The 22,378-nt window shown below is 31.3% G+C and overlaps 1 protein-coding gene across 1 annotated transcript; it reads left to right on the top strand.

Annotated features, from left to right (window-relative positions):
- Window positions 1-1,849: 1,849 nt before the first annotated feature.
- On the top strand, window positions 1,850-21,595 carry LOC131841927 (synaptic vesicle 2-related protein). Its single transcript, XM_059190325.1, has 13 exons — window positions 1,850-2,183; window positions 3,064-3,223; window positions 4,070-4,166; window positions 4,370-4,494; window positions 4,929-4,992; window positions 5,478-5,603; window positions 5,868-5,939; window positions 6,559-6,698; window positions 6,877-7,043; window positions 7,485-7,593; window positions 8,151-8,235; window positions 20,468-20,557; window positions 21,180-21,595. The coding sequence occupies exons 1-13, from the start codon at window positions 2,060-2,062 to the stop codon at window positions 21,315-21,317; spliced, it is 1,497 nt and encodes a 498-aa protein (XP_059046308.1). The 5' UTR covers window positions 1,850-2,059; the 3' UTR covers window positions 21,318-21,595.
- The last annotated feature ends 783 nt before the right edge of the window (window positions 21,596-22,378 follow it).

The raw sequence follows: 22,378 nt of genomic DNA, 5'->3' as shown, positions 1-22,378 counted from the left end.
AAAGGAACGGAAAATTTTCTTCTATATTGTTCTACTACTACCGCTACTCTTACTGTCTAGTTTAAACATTCATCCTATATAGTAAATAGGTGTTTGTTTGGAAATAATAAAATTACAATGAAACTACCTTTAACTAAAAGACCGACTACTTGTCTGGATTGTTTGGTGTTGCAGGTGTCGTGCAGTACGAACAGCATGCTCATTTGTCCTCTCTGCTAGAAAATTAAAAAAATGAGTGTATAGTTAAACTACTAACCATATTTTTAAAGGGATAATATTAGAATAGTGCAGCAGCCTGCGCTATTTGCGCTGGGCACTAGTCAAGGATGATAAGACGAACATGAGGTCAGGTCAGTTAGCCCATTGTGATAAAGTCACCAGGAATTTATCACGATGGTTTGCAGGGGGCACCGCATGGAGGTCAACCTGACTTGGTACATTGCTAGTAATGGAATGAGTCCACATTACTAACAATCCCTTTTCCCCTCCACTAACCACATGTTCATAACGACGGAATCTACAGCCAGTGAAGCTGTAGAAACCCGGTACATTGATTTTATAAAAAGAAAATTTAATTATACAGGGCCAAAAAACAGTGTATTTTATTGTTCCAAAAAACTACAGTCATTTAAATAGGTACTACGTCTTTGAAATTAGCTCCTACATAGAAATAACAAGGAATAATATTATGCTTCCAAATGTGAATTTGAAACAGCAAATGCTAATATAGGTAGGCACACTGTATCTATATTTTTTCATGATTTTATTTGCGACACTCATCAGAGTGTCGCAAATAAAATCATGAAAAAATTGATGATGAAAATAATAAAATAAATTATTATATTTTAGTATATTTTATTTTTCTTCATTTGGTACATTACGAAAGTGTTTTATAACATATTGTGTGGTGATGTGATGGGAGTAGGCATCTGTGAGATCATAATTGCAATGATTACTTTAATATTTTTTTATTCTTATTAAGACTTGTTCAATTCTTTTATATCATGTAAGTACATCAGTACATCATATCATAAGTACATCATCTTACAATTTAGAAATGGAAATTTGAGCGTGTAATGAAAATCCCCTAGCCAGAGACTTCATCAATCAATCTTCGTCAATCATTTTGGTCAAGAACCTCTAAAATAGTTGGGATAGTTGTTTTACAAACGTTCAAATTGCAATCAAATCATAATTATACCTATACCTGAAGAATAAAATAGTCAGCTGGCTGTAGCGTGGCAGATTATATGTCAACAGAGGGTATTTCATTAAATATTGATAATTTGGCGTATAATAATAATACACTTTATAGGTACACCACATATTTAAGTTCTTTTTTAGGAAATTTATTTTACATACATAAATTTGCTTATTCTAGGCCCTATACAAAAGGTAAAAGGCGGAATTAAATTGTTTTAGCTTTTAGAGTTACATAAAATTTTATTAAACCATAAATTCATTTTATTTTATTTATTTATTTTACTAGAGGAAACTACTGTTATTTATACATATTTACGAAGGCGCTATTCTTTAACCCATCCACGGAAATTGACATTCACTAGGCTTCATAATACACTATCTTAACTTTAGCAGTTCTCGACCGGGAGGAAATGGGGCACCATAATCTGTTTCTGGCTCACGAGCCATTACTATATTCATTCAAAACGTAAACATGACAACAAAAAACGTTTATAAAACCGTAAACCAATTAAAAAATAGAATAAAGCAGACATTATTTTGATAGAATGCGGATCATTAATGCCACATAGTGCTGTCAGTGTCGTTGTCAATGTCAAATTGTAATTCAACTAAACTTTTCTGTTGAACTTCATTACCACAACAAATTTTTGTTTTTATTTTATATTTTGACTTTTTATAATCAATATTTAGTTTAATATTATAAAATCGAATTAGTTTATCCTGGATTTTCATTTTATTGCATTTTTAAGAAGCATTGTTGGATTATATGATGAATAAAACTATGAAACAATAAATTCCCGTTATCCAGTTGTCTCGCATTCCACGTCAAGTGTTTATATTTCTATAATTTTGTAAAATGCGCCGCGCAAAAGGATACCAAGACCTAGATGACAGCGCTGTGGTGGTCCCTAGGGCTCCTGCGCCGCCTATGCCTCCACCGCAAGAGATAGAAATGGCTTCAGTTACAGTAGTTCCTGATGGTATGTAGTATGCAATAATATCTACTGTTTTAAACTATATATTATTATATACATATATATATCAAGATATTTACTCTCATTATACTATTAATGAGTTTCCATTATTTCTATTGATTTAACCTATGACCAGCTGGCCTGGCCTTCATTTAAACCATTTTCTACCTCTTATTCTCTTCAGTTACATACTAGAAATATTGAACTTTAAACATTAACTTTAACTACTTTACACATGAAATATGGAATTGTTCTAGTATATATGTTGAATATACTAGAATAATTCCATATTTCATGTTCATTGTAGGATCATAATTACCTTCTAAGTAAAATATTACAACTGAATTGGTTGTAATTAATATTGTAATTACACATCACAGTGTATGTAATAATTATTATGAACTGACAAACTTTCACTGCTACTCTTATCCTCTTTATATTTAGATTATATATACAATATTAGAATATAATGTAAATAATAGTAGTAGTAATAAAAGTCAAAGAAACAATTTTTGTACATACATATTTTTATAATATGTATCTTTTATTGTAATGGTAAAATTATTTATCTATACATATAAATAAAATTGGAGTGTCTATTTGTAATATTGAAATAACTGTTTTTTACTATATGCATATGAATATAAATACAGTACATACACCAAAATAACTTTTTTTTACAATTTTTGTCTGTCTGTCTGTCTGTTTGTTCCGGCTAATCTCTGAAATGGCTGGACCGATTTTGACGGGACTTTTTTTGGCAGATAGCTGGTATAATAAGGAGTAACTTAGGCTACTTTTATTTTGAAAAAATAAAGTTTAATTTCATGCGGATGAAGTCGCGTTAACATCTAGTCTTCTATAAATCAAATGTTATGGTTTTCAGACACATTTACAGTGACACAAGCAGTAAATGCTCTTGGATTTGGATGGTTTCAAGTGAAACTGTCTCTATGCACTGGCCTATGTTGGATGGCAGATTCTATGGAGATGACAATCCTGAGCATATTATCACCAGCTCTACACTGTGAATGGAATATCAGCAAGTAATATAAATAATTAAAAATAACAATCCTGACCAATATTTTAAATTTGTGTGTTTTTATATTTACAACTAAACAACTGATTGGACCCTAATTATATTTAACATGAGAATACATCATTGTCCATTATTATATAAGGATAAATAATAAATTAATATTTTGTCACAAAAAAATTGCTGAAGTAAAAGCTGTGATAAAAGCTAGTATTACTATAATTCACTACCATTAACAATATTTATATCAATCCACACATGAAGTAACAATCATATCAGAATTTGTATGGAAACCATTAGTGTAAACACTGTTGATTATACTATTAAATGTTATATATACATATGTTTATATAACAATAAATCTAAAGCTAAAATTATTTGTGAAATTACCATATTCATATTGTCACTCTGTTCAAAAGATGTATTCATTCTTAGGACATGATACCAGCAGATAAAAACATTAGTTTGTACAAAATATGTTTCTGCAGTATTGGATATGTGTAATATCCTCACATATAAAACTGAAATCAGGATAAAATTTGTTATATTTCTATAGGGAAATATTAATTATGAATGTTATTTTACTAATAGAAAGTGTTATTTTATTGTATAGTATACTCAGTGATTGAATGCTTATTAACCATATTTATCAGGTTTTAAAATTATTTGTATAACATTAATGCACATAATACACAAGTAAAAGCATGTGGCGGATTTAATACCTCATGTCATTACATATCAGTCGACCATGGAGCAGATATAAGTTGTTGGAAGTTGTTAATTATGTTATAAATACCAACCACAGATAGATACATTCATATTTTAACTTGTGCTGTATATTATTCTTTTGTTTCAGATATCAACAAGCTTTAACCACAACAGTTGTTTTTATGGGGATGATGTTAAGTTCAACATTCTGGGGAAATATTAGTGATAGATATGGAAGAAAAACTGTAAGTATTCCTTTATATTTTTTGCTCATGATTGTAATAGAAAATGGCAAACACTATATTCCATTGTGATTCCTGTTTGGAATCTCGTAAGCCAATCTCTTTATGACTACTTTACACTATTTAATTATGTATAAATTAATAAATCTTTAGTAACATTAGCTTTGCTAATAAAGTTTAGTCATAATACTGTTAACATTTTACAGGCACTGAGCATGTGCGGAGTTTTACTATTCTACTATGGATTATTGAGTGCCATAGCTCCAAATTTTCTGTGGCTGTTATTTCTACGTGGACTTGTAGGCTTTGCAATAGGCTGTGTTCCACAATCGTAAGTCTCAAAACTTTACACATATTTGTATATAATTATTAAAAAATATAATTTAATATTCCAACAAAAGTAACTTGTTGAAATAACCTCAACTATCCCCATCAAATTCTTATATATATATATTTCTTTGAGATGCAATAAATCTCAAAACCAAAACCAAACAATATTATCATTTTATATTCTACCTTCAATTATATAGTATAGAAAAAACTTAAATAACTGTGTCATCAGTATTCTGTTTATCAAGACATGTTTATATGACTATATAAGTTCTACTATTATTCTGTTTATAATTATAATTATAGCATATAGCGCTACCAGCGCATGTACTGCGGTGTACTAAACAACTAGACTACAGTGGAGGTTTTGTATGGTATTTATATATGTAATAAGCTATATACAAAGTAAAGTGACGTCCAAAATTTTTGTTTCAGAGTTACTTTGTATGCTGAATTTTTGCCTACTAAACAGAGAGCTAAATGTGTTGTTCTTCTAGATGTAAGTTATATTTTGTGTTTCTTAGATGTAATAAACTAAAAAAATTATATTATATTATACCATATCTTACCAAGATATATTTTTCAAGTAACTGGAATAGCAAACAAGCCATTGTTAATATACATGAGCAGCAGCACGGATCTCATGTTATTATGAGGCCCATTGTACTCATGTGTTACCATTCTAGTGGATTAACATATCCTGCCTGTAATCCTGTAATTTCACAGCATACAACCGAAACATTACTTAGAAAGCAAGATAGTTGGAGGCTGAAATATTTGAGACTGGTCTGCAGACATCCAGACAGATGTAGACAACTTTTATAAAGTGTCTATATATTGTATATTGAAATATTTATTTATGTCGCAATACTCTTAAGAGACTGGCAACTCGATTGTCACAAAGACAAATAAAATTCCTCAAATTATAAATCTAAGAGTGTCTTCATTCAAATTATGAAAATTATATTCTTTTTTATTTTTAAGTGCTTTTGGGCGTTAGGAGCGTGTTTGGAAGTGGCGCTGGCGCTGGTCGTGATGCCGACTCTGGGTGTTCACTGGCTCCTCGCATTATCCACGATACCGCTGCTGATATTTGCTTTGATATGTCCGGTAGGTATTCAATAAGATTTGTTCTATACTTGTAAAACAAAATTGTTGTGTAGCATACATAACAGTGCAGAAAATATGAGTGACAGTTGTATTAGAAGTTTTACTAATTAAATAAATACTGTAGTGGTATAGATACAACATAGAACACGAACTTTGCTCGAGCTGTATTGCAGTAATGGTGAATTGCATGCAACACAAAATTTTTAAGCACAGAAACCAACAAAATTCGCAGCTTAATTAGCAAAAATATCTTTCTGTTTACAGTGGCTACCGGAATCTGCGAGGTTCCATGTCGCAAGTGGACAACCAGATAAAGCTTTGTCTACATTAGAACAGGTATTTTTTTTATTTAAGTTTAATTTCTGACACAACTAAACAATAATAAAATTAAACACGGATTTGGGATGTGACCTACCTGGTTATCCATTTTTGTAGTAAAAATGCGTAATTGTGTGTATCGTTATATACGTATGTTCAATTTTTACTACCAAAAAAATCAGAACGGGTCTTAATTTAACTTGATAAAAATATTTTACGAGGCGAAATCAGATAATTTTTTCTGCAGATAAAGTTATGGGTAACAATAGTGTAGTCTATCCTTCGGTACCCATGTCGTTCATCTACTTTTAAATTACGTACCTCTTTAGTTATCTGATACACACATTCCCGAATCAAAGTATATTCAATCACCTATTTTATCTTTACATCAATTAATCAATTTTCTTTCAAGTACCTGTTACATTTCTATATTAATTACATGAAATTTATACTTTTGTTTTCTAACTACTACTACTAATATGACTGGTAATAATGTAAAGAGATAAATGTAACCCGCTGAAGGACTTATAGAAGGACGACGACGAAGGACCTAATGGGTGGCTCGGCTCTGGTCATCCTATTTCATTCCATATGATATGATATATGGGTGTTACTAATGGAATGTTACATTTTTCAGATCGCTCAAGACAATGGACGTCCTATGTTGCTGGGCCGACTTGTATGCGACGACTCTGTCGGTATCGGTCAGCGCGGCCGATTAAAACACCTCCTCATACCACACCTCAGGAATACTAGTCTACTACTGTGGTTTATTTGGTAAGTCATAAGTTAACATGTCATCACTTCACTGAAAACTGCGTAAATCGCGTTTCTTATAATTTTTTATATAGTTTATGTCTTCTGTTGCTGAGGACCAGCACCTGGTCAACATATTCCCAGCATTAGAAGAAATACTACCAGTATCAATAAGCCAATTTCCTCCCTGATTATAAAGGATGTCCTGTGCGTTTTGTTACTACGGCCTGGTGTTGATGACGACGGAACTGTTCGAGAGCGAAGCAGGCGGTGCGACCGAGGCGGGCGAGTGCGCGGCTGACTGTCGGCCACTACATACCACCGACTATATGGATCTCCTGTGGACAACCCTCGCTGAGTTCCCCGGTATTCTATTTATGGTTTTATTTACACAAAAAAAAATCGACTCCGATTGTTATAAAGTCTGTAATTAACGTGGTATATAACATTATAAAATGTATTTGTTTTTAGAACCTACATATATGGCAAACAAGCCGGCCGGCCACCACTTGATTGTTCGATTCTACATTAATATTAATGCAAGCGCCATTTAAAATGTTATTGCCTGTAATTAAGATAAACGCGAAAATATGTAAGGATGTTTGTTACTCTTTCAGTCAATAATTAATGGACGAAATAAATACACACATAGATATTTTAGTTTTACATACATATACAACAGAATATACCCGAATACAAACAAGTAACGGCAAGATATACAGCTGATATTATTTATTGTTTATATTTTGAGTACATAAAATTGAATTATAAAAATGAAATTAAAATTTTAAAATATCATGTTTTCAGGAATATTTGCCACCATATTTGTAATCGAAAAGTTTGGACGAAAAAAAACAATGGCGTGTCAGTTTATTATATTCGCCATGTGCGTTTGCGTCCTCATATATAACGGAAAGTAAGTTAATACTGTTTTATTTTCTCATTCCTACTAAAATATGTAATAGTATGTGGTTGAGAGATGCATTGGATTTTGGTATATACAGTTTTACATTACGAACATATTTTTTTAAAAAACGCAATGAAAATAAGGAGATACGTAATATTATTTTGATTTGTTAAACTGATAAATCACTCATTTTTTATGGATGATAATGGAATAGTGCACACCCCCGCTAGCGCTAGCGGTTTACGCTGGCGAGGCACGTCAATATGAGCATGAGGTCAGGTCAGTTAATACATCATGATAAATTCACCATGAATTTATCACAATGGTTTCCAGGGGAATCCACGAGGCGGTCAACCTAACATGGTACATTGTTCGCAATAGGGTTATTAGTCCACATTACTAACCCTTCCCCCTCAACCCACAAATTCAATTAATAACTATATTTTTTTATGATTAAATGTTTCAACTTTTAGACTCAGAACTGTGTGCTGAACGCAGTACTTGTATGTGTTAAATATGAATTCAATTATATGACATCAACTCAACCACCATTTACATTATTACAGTCGGACATTCCTCACTTGCATCCTATTCTTGGCGCGAGGCATCATCGCCGGACTGTTCCAGGCCGCTTATGTTTATACGCCAGAGGTAAGTCAAAACAAATAAAAAATCATTTATTCATGTAGGATATTTTAGCCGTTTATGAACGTAAAATTTTTTGTAATATAAATTTTCAATACCGTCCATTTCTGTATACTGATTCAATTACGAAGAACTGGCAAGAAACTCAACAGAATTTCTATTCTTAAAAATCCAGTTTATTTACATTGTTTAGGTACTTATGTAGGTGTATATGTCTAACATTAAGAGGCCTATTACAAAATGATGCCGCTCAACTTTAGGTTTAATCGCATGGATTTACGCACACACACAGCAATACACGCACACAGACGCAAATAACCGTGTAGCTCAATCGGTGTGGATTTAGTATGAACCATTTTGATCCTTGTAATATTTTAATTAATAATGTGATATGTTTCTACTTAACTGAGTAACATAAACTACTTATTGGATTTTTTTAAATAACGTGATTTATCTTAATTATCAAAGTGCTAATAATGACCATATTTTTTTATTATATTATTCCTAGAGGGTTGATGTCAGGATGCTGGCCGATTGTACAACTAAAAGCCAAAACCTTAAGTAATATGAGTAACAAATAATTGGGATAAGGACAGGAAGATGAAATTACTATAACATAAATTTACTAATTCATTCTTCTTATATATTAATTCAGTTTATTTATTAATAGATACAATATAATTTATTATAAGAGTCGGATACATTATTGCCATATTCACTTGTTCTAAATATTATACTTAGCAAATAATTATTTTATTTATATATAATAGTTGTGTTTTCAAGGCTTTATTTTGATTTAAAGGTCCCATCCTTATATGTATATTAGGTGTGTCCGCGACTTCGTCAGCGTGGTATAATGAAATTGACCATATAAAGGAAATATATTTAAATTATAACCTAAACAAGTTTCTTCGTTTCAATTAAACAATGACGATACTTTTATACAACCTTTCATCTCCGCTTTTAATCCCTTAAAATACTTTTTTCTCACTATAAAGTAGTCTATGACCTTTCTCAGGGTATACTATCTGTGTATATGTATATGTATCTATATAGACTACCTGTGTATATATATGGTAGTGAATTTACAAGGTACAGGGGAATAACACCCGAGTTTTCAGGAATGGCAACGCATGAGGGAAACAATATGCTGATATGAACATGTTAGGTACTGCTCATGTATATAGGCGACGGTTACCCTTTCCATCAGGAGAGCCGTCAGCTTGTTTGCCATTCTAAGTTGCTGTTCCTGCATCATTGACGTCGCCGCATGATATTGGCTGATATTGCAGCTTCTCGTTCTTGGTTGGCCGATTCTTGATTCTTGATAAATAATTAATTGTTAATGTCAAACCTTTTTATAAATTATTATAAGACGCCTCATTGATTATATGTAATGAAATCACCATGAGCTATAGAAATTTTGCACAAAACCTTAAAAGACCTTAGAAACACCTCTGCTCTCATTGGCGGGATTACTTTTATACTTTTGCTGGAGATTTCTGAAAGACTCTCTGTGTCATTAACATCGTCTCCCTTATGGACTTTAATTGAAAGTTTAAAACTACTGACAAATTTGAGAGCTCATTTTTATGGAAGCACAGATAGTGATTTCCCACACTAAATGCTCAAACTTGAGGAAGGAATTTCTCAAAAGCATGATCCAGTCATGAAATTTAAGCCCGCCGAACATGTGCAATGGCGTCCCATTGGATATATTGCTTACTAAAGAATTGAAAGACAATTTAATTGTAGACCATTATAACCGGTACGTTAGCTGGGCAACCAGCTTATATACCAAGAATACCGATGATTCCAACGGATCTTCCAATACCATTTTAACGGCTTCAATTTCCGGTTAAAATATCATCTACACATGTAATAGATCTGTATATTTTGATCTTAAAAAACTACGCAGATTTTGATTCGTTGTTATTTAATAGACAGAATAGATAGACTCAAGAGGAAGGTTTATATATAACGTCCCAATCCTGTACACGGATCTTTAAACGCGCGATAACCAATATATCCCATATTCACGCGGGCGAAGCCGCGAGCTAAAAGCTAGTCTCTAAATAAAAACATTTATAATGTTGTTGACTTTTCTGTACAATTATTTGACATAACTGTACAGTAATGAAAGTCCAACGAGTATAATAACAGAATAGCTGCAATTTAGAAATATCTGTATTGTGTAAAATAAAATAAAATTGGATAAAATATCTCTAAACATTAAGGAATATAATTTATATATAATTTTGTAATTTATTTACAATCCACATTGCATACTAGATGATATACACTATATAACACAAGACAAATGTACGTAAAAATAATAATGGTATTTTTATAAACAATAACCCTATTTTAATTTAGAAAAAAACTACAAAATAAACATAGAGTAAAATTGGTTTACATTTTCTTACATTTTTCTCTCAGATAAGCGTTATTTTTAAAAATACTAAAATGTTCTCTTTTTTAATTTTAACAATTAATTGCCATTAGTGTGACGAAATACCATGCTCTTGTGCTTTTCATAGTCCAGCAGGGTAGGTAGCTTTTATTTGTAGCATAACTGTACTTTTGTCTTGGCATGCTAAAATAAATATTATATATATATATATATATATATATATATATATATATAAATATCCCCTTGGGCACTTTGTGGCTCAGACGTGCCGTATAGGTAGTTTTTTGTTGATCCTTTTTCACTTGTTGATCCGGAGGCCTTTTGTTGATCTAATGCCAGCTGACGATATATAAATGTTGATCCTTTTTGAGCCACAACTGTCACGACGAGTAATAATAATAATTAAGCGATTTATACACGATTTTATACAAATCCACCTTTTTGGCATTCGACCACTTCTTGATCCAATTCAAACGGGCCAATCAGGGTGCAGCATTTGCCAAGGGCTTCCTCATTGGCACGTTTGGACTACTACATTATGGCTACAGTAACTTAATAATGTCTAGATAGTATTTCAAGAATAATAGTCTATCTAATCTAAATATTTATAGAAATCAGTCTAGAGGAACGTGACTCCAGATCAAACCTCAATACTTGTTATTTTTTGGACGGGAATTTTTCCTTTAGTAACAACGTTACTGAGCGAATGAAGAGAAGACGTAACGGCGGATCCAGGGGGGGTCCGCATTGAGGTCGATGGGAGTCATGGGGGCGTCATGACTCTCCCCCCCCCCGTAGCCCAGAACTTAGGTAGACCACTAATTGAACTAAAAAATAATGAAACAGCAAATTTTTTTGCACGATCGGAGTGTTGGTGCAGTAGTATTAATTATAATTAAACATTGTTACTTAAAATATAACAGTTAAAGTACTATAACACTAAAAGCAAAATAGGTATTTTCAAAATACTTTTTCAAAATAAATTACCCTTTGAGTTTTTGTCCAAACCTCAGATATTTTATTTATTTTAGGTATATCAATCATTACATAGTATAGTATAGTATAAAACAAAGTCGCTGTCGCATCTAACAAGTACATAAATAAAGAAAGAAGACTTTTTGGCTCTGAATATATTTCAAAAATCAATTACTTGTGTTAATCAATTTATATATTCGTTCTTATTTCATAGTACTTGTTTTGATCCGAGTATATACAGATACCGTAACGGTCTATTAATTATGAATTTATTATACCTAACCTAGATATTCTATTTTGACGAAACTCCGTGTAGTAGTAGTATCCGATAAGGGTATGCGAACCCTTAGTATTATTTCAAAATGACCAGTAACTTTGAATTTTGAATTTTGATTTTAATAAGCCTTTGAATCAACTTACCAAACGGACGCTCAAGGTTCGATTCCCGCCACCGATTTTTTTTGTTATTTTTTTTTTGTCTTTATTCTAATTTTAAATTAACTATTTTAATAATTAAATGAATTTAATCGAACAAAACGTTGTTAAGTATTCAATTAATTTTAATTTACATTACCTATTGTACTTTCTAAATTGTAAAGCAGCTAACAATTATAGTAAGATCTTATAAATAACTAACACAACAAGTAAAATATTTTAAATGTATTTTCTTTATTATTACAAATATTTTTTATGCATAATATAATAGTTAATATCACTTACAATTAATTTAATACTTAACAACGATTTTATCGATTAAATTCATTTAAATATAACCCATAAATGTATAAATATTATATATAAATAAATACATAATGATCTGATAATCAAATTATAAGTACAGTCTCAAATTGAAAGTAAGAAAAACAGAAAATATAGAGAGAACTATAGGGATATAACAGAAAGATGTGAAAAATGGAGAAGGACAGTAAAAAAGTTACAAATTTAAATAATGTTGCCGCAATTTCTGTTTAAATGAATTTATTACATTATTATATATATTAGGCATACGACTAGCCTTATGACTGTTACTTTTTTTTTAATCTATACATCTATACATGTAAATAAAATTGGAGTGTCTGTTTGCAATATTGAAATAACCGTTTTTACTACTTGCATATGAATATAAATACGGTACATACACCAAAATAACATATTTTACAAGTTTTGTCTGTCTGTCTGTCTGTTTGTTCCGGCTAATCTCTGAAATAGCTGGACCGATTTTGACGTGACTTTTTTTGGCAAGTAGCTGATGTAATAAGGAGTAACTTACGCTACTGTTATTTTAGAAAAATAAAATAAAATTTCACGCGGACGAAGTCGCTGGGGCCAGCTAGTCTATAGATATACCGAGATTTAATATTTAAGTTGCTATTATGTTGTTGACAAAATTTTACTGTAATGTTACTATTACGTTATCCTACACAATTTGTATTATTTTGGATGAAAAAATAAATAAATAAATAATAATCTATACATATAAATAAAATTGGAGTGTCTGTTTGTAATATTGAAATAACCGTTTTTTACTACATGCATATGAATATATATAAGGTACATATACCAAAATAACAATTTTTATAATTTTTGTCTGTCTGTCTGTCGGTCTGTTTGTTCCGGCTAATCTCTGAAATGGCTGGACCGATTTTGACGGTACTTTTTTTTGGCAGGTAGCTGATTTATAAGGAGTAACTTAGGTTACTTTTATTTTAGAAAAATAAAGTTTAATTCCACGCGGACGAAGTCGCGGGAACAGCTTGTTTTTAATAAAAACGGTTTATTTCATAGAAAAAACATCTTTTTTGTGGTACTTGAGAATGTTGAAGCCTGTTGTTTGTATTATTGAAATAACCGTTTTTTACTACTTGCATATGAATATAAATACGGTACATACACCAAAATAACATATTTTACAATTTTTGTCCGTCTGTCTGTTTGTTCCAGCTAATCTCTGAAATGGCTGGACCGATTTTGACGGGACTTTTTTTTGGCAGGTAGCTGATGTAATAAGGAGTAACTTAGGCTACTTTTATTTTAGAAAAATAAAGTTAAAAACCACGTGGACGAAGTCGCGGGAACAGCTACTGTATAATATATTAGAGATACCAACGTGTTTTTTTATTGATGACTAGCTGTACACGGGATTTCGTCCGTGTGGAATTTCACTTTATTTTTCTAAAATATAAGAAGTTAAATTCCACGCGGACGAAGTCGCGTGTACAGCTAGTTGTCGGTAGTCTAGCGATTTAGCTAGCACACCGCTTTGATTCCTGCTTGGTGGTCGAGGGTTCGATTCCTCGCACGCTGCAAACATTTGTATTCATGAGTATGATTGTTTGTAACGGTCTGGGTGTTTTCTATGTATAGATAATATATATGTATTTACGACAAAAAATCTTTGTATTTATATCAGTTGTCTAGTACCCATAACATAATCTTCAGCTAGCTTAACTTGGGTCTAGACGAAGCTGTGTGAATTGTCTTGAGATTACTATTATTACTATAATAAATCTTTTCAAATCAGCCGATGTTTATTTTTGCCATAATACGTGCTGTTACCATGTGATAATATTACGTACTTATTACTGTTTTAAATGTGATGCGTTCATTATTTGTATTTCCTTTGAATTAAAGACAAATGTATATATATATATATATACATTTATATAAACTTGCACACTTAGTTGATCCAGCCACGATCCGTAGATATTGCTGATTCCACTGTCTCTCTCTTTCTACCACTATAACGGTAGCGTGGCGGAACGGCAACATGTTGCCGTTCCGCGTTCTACCACTATCTTTGTATTCTAGTATGCGATGTTGCCGTTCCGGCCGAGACCATGCGTTGTTGCCAAATGTATTCGTCGATAGTAGTAGATACTCGATATATATTTTTTCAACAATTTCTTGCAATAGTGAATCCGTATCGGCAAAATTTTTTAAATGCACAAAGATTTTTTGGCTCTGAATATATTTAAAAATCATTTACTTGTGTGTTGATGAATTTATATACTAGTAAATGAAGTACCTAATACTTGTTTTGATTTGAATAGGTAGCGATATTATGAATTTATTATACGTAATCTAAAGATTTTGACGAAATAAAAGTAATTAGTTATCTGTTAACCTTGACTTCATGCTGGCACCAGTATTATCAGATGATGAACATACTCTTCGAAAACTTACAGCAGAAATATCGTGTTTGGACTCATTAGATAGGTCTCGATGAATAGAGTTTAAAAAACTTAAAATAAATGGTAAATTAGAAATAATGTATAAATACCACTTACGTAAAATTCAACCACTTTAAACTTAATAATAATAATAATTAGGAAAAGAGAAAAGCTATACATGCACTGAAAGTAATTGATGCCTTCCACACAATATTTTCAGTATTAAACAACTCTGTTTGTTCAGTAAAAGTGTAAATACACTGGTAACCTTTAATCATATTTTATATGCAAACATTACATATACAAACCCTAAAGTTTTATTTCAGAATAGCCAGCAGTTTTCAAGAAATAAGTCTTTGAAATTGTACGTGTAACTTATATATATACTAGTTTTTTCACCATAACAAACAACACCAATATGGCCTAGTTAGTAGTTTACCTGTGTACCAATTAATAATAATAGTAATCTCAGGACAATTCACACAGCTTCATCTAGACCCAAGTTAAGCTAGCTGAAGATTATGTTATGGGTACCAGACAACTGATATAAATACAAAGATTTTTTTCGTAAATACATATATATTATCTATACATAGAAAACACCCAGACCGTTACAAACAATCCTACTCATGAATACAAATGTTTGCAGCGTGCGAGGAATCGAACCCTCGACCACCAAGCAGGAATCAAAGCAGTGTGCTAAATCGCTAGACTACCGACAACTAGCTGTACACGCGACTTCGTCCGCGTGGAATTTAACTTCTTATATTTTAGAAAAATAAAGTGAAATTCCACACGGACGAAATCCCGTGTACAGCTAGTCATCAATAAAAAAACACGTTGGTATCTCTAATATATTATACAGTAGCTGTTCCCGCGACTTCGTCCACGTGGTTTTTAACTTTATTTTTCTAAAATAAAAGTAGCCTAAGTTACTCCTTATTACATCAGCTACCTGCCAAAAAAAGTCCCGTCAAAATCGGTCCAGCCATTACAGAGATTAGCTGGAACAAACAGACAGACGGACAAAAATTGTAAAATATGTTATTTTGGTGTATGTACCGTATTTATATTCATATGCAAGTAGTAAAAAACGGTTATTTCAATATTACAAACAACAGGCTTCAACATTCTCAAGTACCACAAAAAAGATGTTTTTTCTATCAAATAAACCGTTTTTATTAAAAACAAGCTGTTCCCGCGACTTCGTCCGCGTGGAATTTAACTTTATTTTTCTAAAATAAAAGTAACCTAAGTTACTCCTTATAAATCAGCTACCTGCCAAAAAAAGTACCGTCAAAATCGGTCCAGCCATTTCAGAGATTAGCCGGAACAAACAGACCGACAGACAGACAGACAAAAATTATAAAAATTGTTATTTTGGTATATGTACCTTATATATATTCATATGCATGTAGTAAAAAACGGTTATTTCAGTATTACAAACAGACACTCCAATTTTATTTATATGTATAGATGTATAGATTATTATTTATTTATTTATTTATTCATCCAAAATAATACAAATTGTGTAGGATAACGTAATAGTAACATTACAGTAAAATTTTGTCAACAACATAATAGCAACTTAAATATTAAATCTCGGTATATCTATAGACTAGCTGGCCCCAGCGACTTCGTCCGCGTGAAATTTTATTTTATTTTTCTAAAATAACAGTAGCGTAAGTTACTCCTTATTACATCAGCTACTTGCCAAAAAAAAGTCCCGTCAAAATCGGTCCAGCTATTTCAGAGATTAGCCGGAACAAACAGACGGACAGACAAAACTTGTAAAATATGTTATTTTGGTGTATGTACCGTATTTATATTCATATGCAGGTAGTAAAAAACGGTTATTTCAATATTACAAACAGACACTCCAATTTTATTTACATGTATAGATGTATAGATTAAAAAAAAAGTAACAGCATAAGGCTAGTCGTATGCCTAATATATATAATAATGTAATAAATTCATTTAAACAGAAATTGCGGGAACATTATTTAAATTTGTAACTTTTTTACTGTCCTCCTTTTTTCACATCTTTCTGTTATATCCCTATAGTTCTCTCTATATTTTCTGTTTTTCTTACTTTCAATTTGAGACTGTACTTATAATTTGATTATCGGATCATTATGTATTTATTTATACATTTATGGGTTATATATTTATATATGTATATTGTTATTTTTTTATAGAAATGTATATTTTGCTTATCTTTATTATCTTTATAAATCTTTTTTTGACATTTCTTATTTATATTAGTGCACCGCCAATAATCTTTCGCTGCACCACTCATGGTTGCCTGGTAAATAACGCGGCAAGATATTAAGTCCGCCACATGTACAAATTTTTTTGTGCATTAAAGTTAAATAAATAAAAAAAATACAATACTGTTTAATGAAAATGCGTATTGTCTAGTGCTTTGAGATGTATCAAAATAAGGTCAACAAAAAAGTCCGTGATGGTATATGTCTATCTCTCAAGGATAACCAACAATAACCATTTTTTATCTTTTACATTTTACGGGAATTTTTTTTATCGTATGTTTCCCTTAAAATCATGTAAACTATGCTATTATGTCATAATCTAAAGAAATAATAATATTTTATAGTGAAATATCCACTATAAAATACCAAAAAGTAGCAATGTAATTCGTTACGCGCGAATCAGGTGTTATAAGGTCAAAGGTCGGTGCACCCCGCGTATTTGATAAATCTAAAGCTTCTCTGGATGTCTTTAAGAGAAAATGGCAGTATGTACGTGTATATGTCACACAAGTCCTTAAGTGATAAGTTTTTCAAATGTACAATATAGAATAAATATTTTTAAGTACAGTACTTATGTACATTAATATAATACCTACTTTTTACTTGTATCTATTGTTATCAAAATTAAATTATAAGTTCTTAACTTGACCACGACTATGTGACCCTCTCTTGGCGCCAAAACGAGTGAAAAAATGAACAGCATACGACGACGACGCAGTACCTATAGAGTGGAGCAACTGCTTATTCAGTTTTATTCAACTATTTAGTCCCTCCACCGTTACAATGAATGGAGGCGGATATTACAATGTACGTAGCATTGCGAATATAAAATATCTAGATTAGGTATAATAAATTCATAATTCATAGGCCGTTACGGTATCAGAGCCAAAAAGTCTTCTTTCTTTGTTTATGTACTGTTAGATGCGACAGCGACTTTGTTTTTATATTACTATGTAATGATTGATATACCTGAAATAAATAAAATATCTGAGGTTTGGACAAAAATTCAAAAGGTACTTTATTTTGAAAAAGTATTTTGAAAATACCTATTTTGCATTTAGTATTTGAAATACAAAAACAAAACTATTATTGTTTTTAGAGTGACATTTCTATGAATTCACTGTCGATAGCGAGCGGTGGGATGGAAAAAGATAACCGTTTATAAATATATAATAAATAGCCCTGGACAATTAACACAGACTGATACTGAACTGATATAGATATTTTTATTTTGTAAATACATATATAATATACATATAAAACACCCAGACCGATGAAAACAATCGATGACCGATGAGTACAATTGTTTGCACCGTGCGAGAAATCGAACCCGCGACCATCGGATGTAAAGCGGTGTGACCACCGAGGCAGTCGAAATATATAAATAATCTTATGAATTTAATTTATTCTAATTTGTTTGTGTGCGCGGGGTGCGGTGTACGGTGCTCCCCCTGCCTCCACCGTTGCTGGAGCTTGCATGTATGGAGCATTGCGAATATAAAATATCTAGATTAGTAAATTCATAATTGATAGACCGTTACGGTATCTATATATATTCGGATTAAAATAAGTATCGCAGTAAGGACCAGTATATAAAGTGATCAACACAATTAACTGATTTTTGAAATATATATACAGAGCCAAAAAGTCTTTGTGTATTCAAAAAATATCTAATTTGTTTGTGTGCGCGGGGTGCGGTGTACGGTGCAGGGGGACCCTGCCTCCACCGTTGCTGGAGCTTGCATGTATGGAGCATTGCGAATATAAAATATCTACATTAGTAAATTAATAAATTCATAATTGATAGACCGTTACGGTATCTATATATATTCGGATGAAAGTAAGTATCGCAGTAAGGACGAGTATATAAAGTGATCAACATAATTAATTGATTTTTGGAATATATTCAGAGCCAAAAAGTCTTTGTGTATACCAAAAATTTAGCCGTTCGGAGCCATTCAGTCACGAATTATTAGTAAAAAAAGTGTCGAGTATATCGTACTATCGACGAATATATATGGCCGCATCGCAAAATAGAATGCGACGTTGCCATACCGCCTGAGATATACGCGATAGGAGTCAAGTTATTCAGTGCAAAAGGTGGAATCGGCAAGTGTGTAGGTTGTGGCGTGATCAACAAAGTGCCCAAAGAGGTGTTTATATATATATATATATATATATATATTTAACAACAACTTTAAATTAATATTCGTAGAAATAAGTATATATTAGCAAAATTAATTAAATATTACTTAAATTATCAAAATTGTTTAGTCGCTCTATACTAATGTTCACTGACGAATGTCTTATCTTAGCGGTGTTGTAAAAAATGGCATAGGTACTACCTCGACGAGCGCTAGCGCAGCACTGAGAATTTACTTTTGGCGCAAAGGAATTTATACAACTTTAAATTATTATTATTGTTTATATTTTTCTTAGAAACCTATATATTGTTTTCATATTTCTAATTTACAAGTATATTAACTTTATTATTATGTTTTTTTTATGCAAAAATTTCGTTGTATTTATGAGAAAATTAGAAATGATTATGGCAAAGTTTTGTTGAAATTTCGGGTTTAATTATGATCAATTTTTTAGATATTTAAGTTGAAAATGAAAAAAAGGACGATGCTGTCTCAATTTATAAAGTAATTATCAAGTTTTAGTAAAGATATCATATCAATTTATGTTTGTTTATTAATGAACGACGACCCCAAACTTCTGTCATTTAGCGTTTTTGAATAAACTATTTTAGAAATTAGGAAGACTAACAAAGAGAAAATTAACATTTCAAAGATGTTGTTTTTAAGATTAGATATCTATCTATATAATTCAGGAATCAAAATGTATATCCGACTCTTAATTTCTTAGAACCAGAACCCCAAAGACACTGCTTTTAGGCCAAAAAATGTGAAAGGCCTCTTAAAGAAAAATCCCGTGCATGAACAACTATTGCCATGCACGGTCGTCATTCAAGTAATCGTTTAATTACTAATAGAGTTTTCACCTCTTGCGATTTTATTATATGTAGATAATAAAATGGGATATACATTTAAACATCGCCATAAATTACTTACAACATACAAACAAGTATTATTACATACATAATACTTTTGTACTATTATTTGTATTTCAATGCTCTTTATCTGTATATTTTTCTGTATTAGCGTATTTTATTTCGCTTACACTATTTTAAAAAGATAATTTGCATTTTTTATAATTGGCGAGTAAGTAAGAGCCGGAACTATTCCATTTATGTAAAAAAACTATTTGAACGGTACATTATTTTATATAATTAGATAGGCTATATATGTATATTTTTGTACACTGACGTTTACGCGAGTCGCTTATTGTTATAAGTGAATAATTATCCTTATGTTTGATTTTGGTTATAATGATGTAATTCGTAGGTGTACCCCACGGCACTGAGATCGACAGCTGTGGGTGCGTGTAGCGGTGTCGCCAGGCTTGGTGCTATGATAACACCTTACGTTGCCCAAGTAAGTACAACAATGTAAATTCAAGATTTTAAACTTATTTCAAGTACAGATACTATAAATGATGTACACTGCTCCAAAACAAAATGGTTCAGGAGCTTGACACTCCCTTGACCTTAATATACATATACCGGTACTTCGGTAAACAAAGTTCGATATTTCAATATAAATATATTGCCCTGACTGAAGCTGCAGAATATAAGTTAGGAGGGGGAAGGGGATTGTTAATAATGGGAACTAGAAATTCCTATTGCTAGCAATATACCATGTCAGGTCGACCTCCACGTGGTTCCCCCTGGAAACCATCGTGATAAATTCTTGGTGAATTTGTCACGATGGGCTAACTGACCTGACCTCATGCTCATCTCATCATCCTCCACTGGTGCCCCGCCAGCGTAAACCGTTAGCGCAGGCGGGTGCATCATTTCATTATCATCCATAAAAAAAATAATAAGTTAGGTATCTACAACTTCAACATTCAATTGATATCGGACAGTGCAAATAACTGCGTCGCATTACTCATATAATAATATTATTATAGTTTATATATCGTTTATGTAATTCGTACGCTTTTTCAATATTATTATTATAAGTATTATAATAAACAATGAAAATTTATTTGCAGGTTTTGCTGAAAAATTCTATAGCTATAGCGACGGGTGTATACTCTTTAGCAGCGGTCCTCGCAGCTGTCGCCTGTTTGGCATTGCCCATTGAAACAAAAGGGAGAGAGATGCGGGATTCAGTTACGGCGACAAATTAATGGGACCTTAGAAAATGTAGGTGTATATGTATCCAAAAAAAATATTTCGTATGAGTGAGAAACAGACTTGCTACTTATTACGTTCTTGATATAATTTTGTAATACAGATAATAATTATATTATTTATAATACTTACATTTGTTAGTATAGGCTAAAAATATTGATTAAAAAAACAGCACGACTGTTTATATAATGACACTTATTTAAAATTAATAATAATTACAATTTTAAATAATCGTTATTGTAATCAGTATTTGCTTGTTGCTCTTTCCATTATTAAGGGCCATCTATTAGGCATATTACACAAATTTAATGACTTTTTTATTCAAGTAACAGACACTATGTATTGTAATCTGTGTTTGTACCCTTGTAATCATTTTATTATAGGCATTTCTTGCAAGTTTTCACAAAGGTGCTATTATTTTGTTACTTTCGGGTTATTCCGACTAGAGTTATATAAAAATGTTCTTTTTATGTTCATTTAATGTTGGTGCAATAAAGTATTATTAATAATAAATAAATAAAATAACCTAAGGTATTAATATACAATTAAAATTGTATAATCATTTAATAACAGTATATTTTTATAGGTGAAAATTCTATAAGCGGGTTTAATAGTAATAATATAATTAAAAATATTTCTTAAATAAATAACTTTTATACTGTTTTATATACTATTTATATGACTATTATACGAGTCTCGTTTTTTCTAAACTATTGCAAAACTACGACAATGTTATTGTAATGATAAATTCTATCACAAGTTATAAAAATTAAAATTCAATTATTTCATATTTACGAACCTCTAATTCAGAAAACTGTCTTAGACATGTTATTTATCTCAAGATCAATTGTCAATTAACTCAGTTTATGTATCTAATTATTAATTAAGACTTATTGGGTTTTTTTTAAGATATCCCTCTGAATCTTTATTAACTACTTTCTAATAACATATATAATAGTATAAGATTCTAGATTATTTTGTAATATACATTAAAAATTTTATACGTATAAATTAATTATTGATATATATTATTAGAAATGACATGAAATTAGCTCAT

Source organism: Achroia grisella, unplaced genomic scaffold, assembly GCF_030625045.1.
Source record: "Achroia grisella isolate CSIRO2021 unplaced genomic scaffold, CSIRO_AGI_Agris_v1 utg204, whole genome shotgun sequence".
Taxonomy (NCBI): Eukaryota; Metazoa; Arthropoda; class Insecta; order Lepidoptera; family Pyralidae; genus Achroia; species Achroia grisella.
Note: the sequence above shows the minus strand (reverse complement) of the source record. Positions and strands in the feature narration are given on the sequence as shown.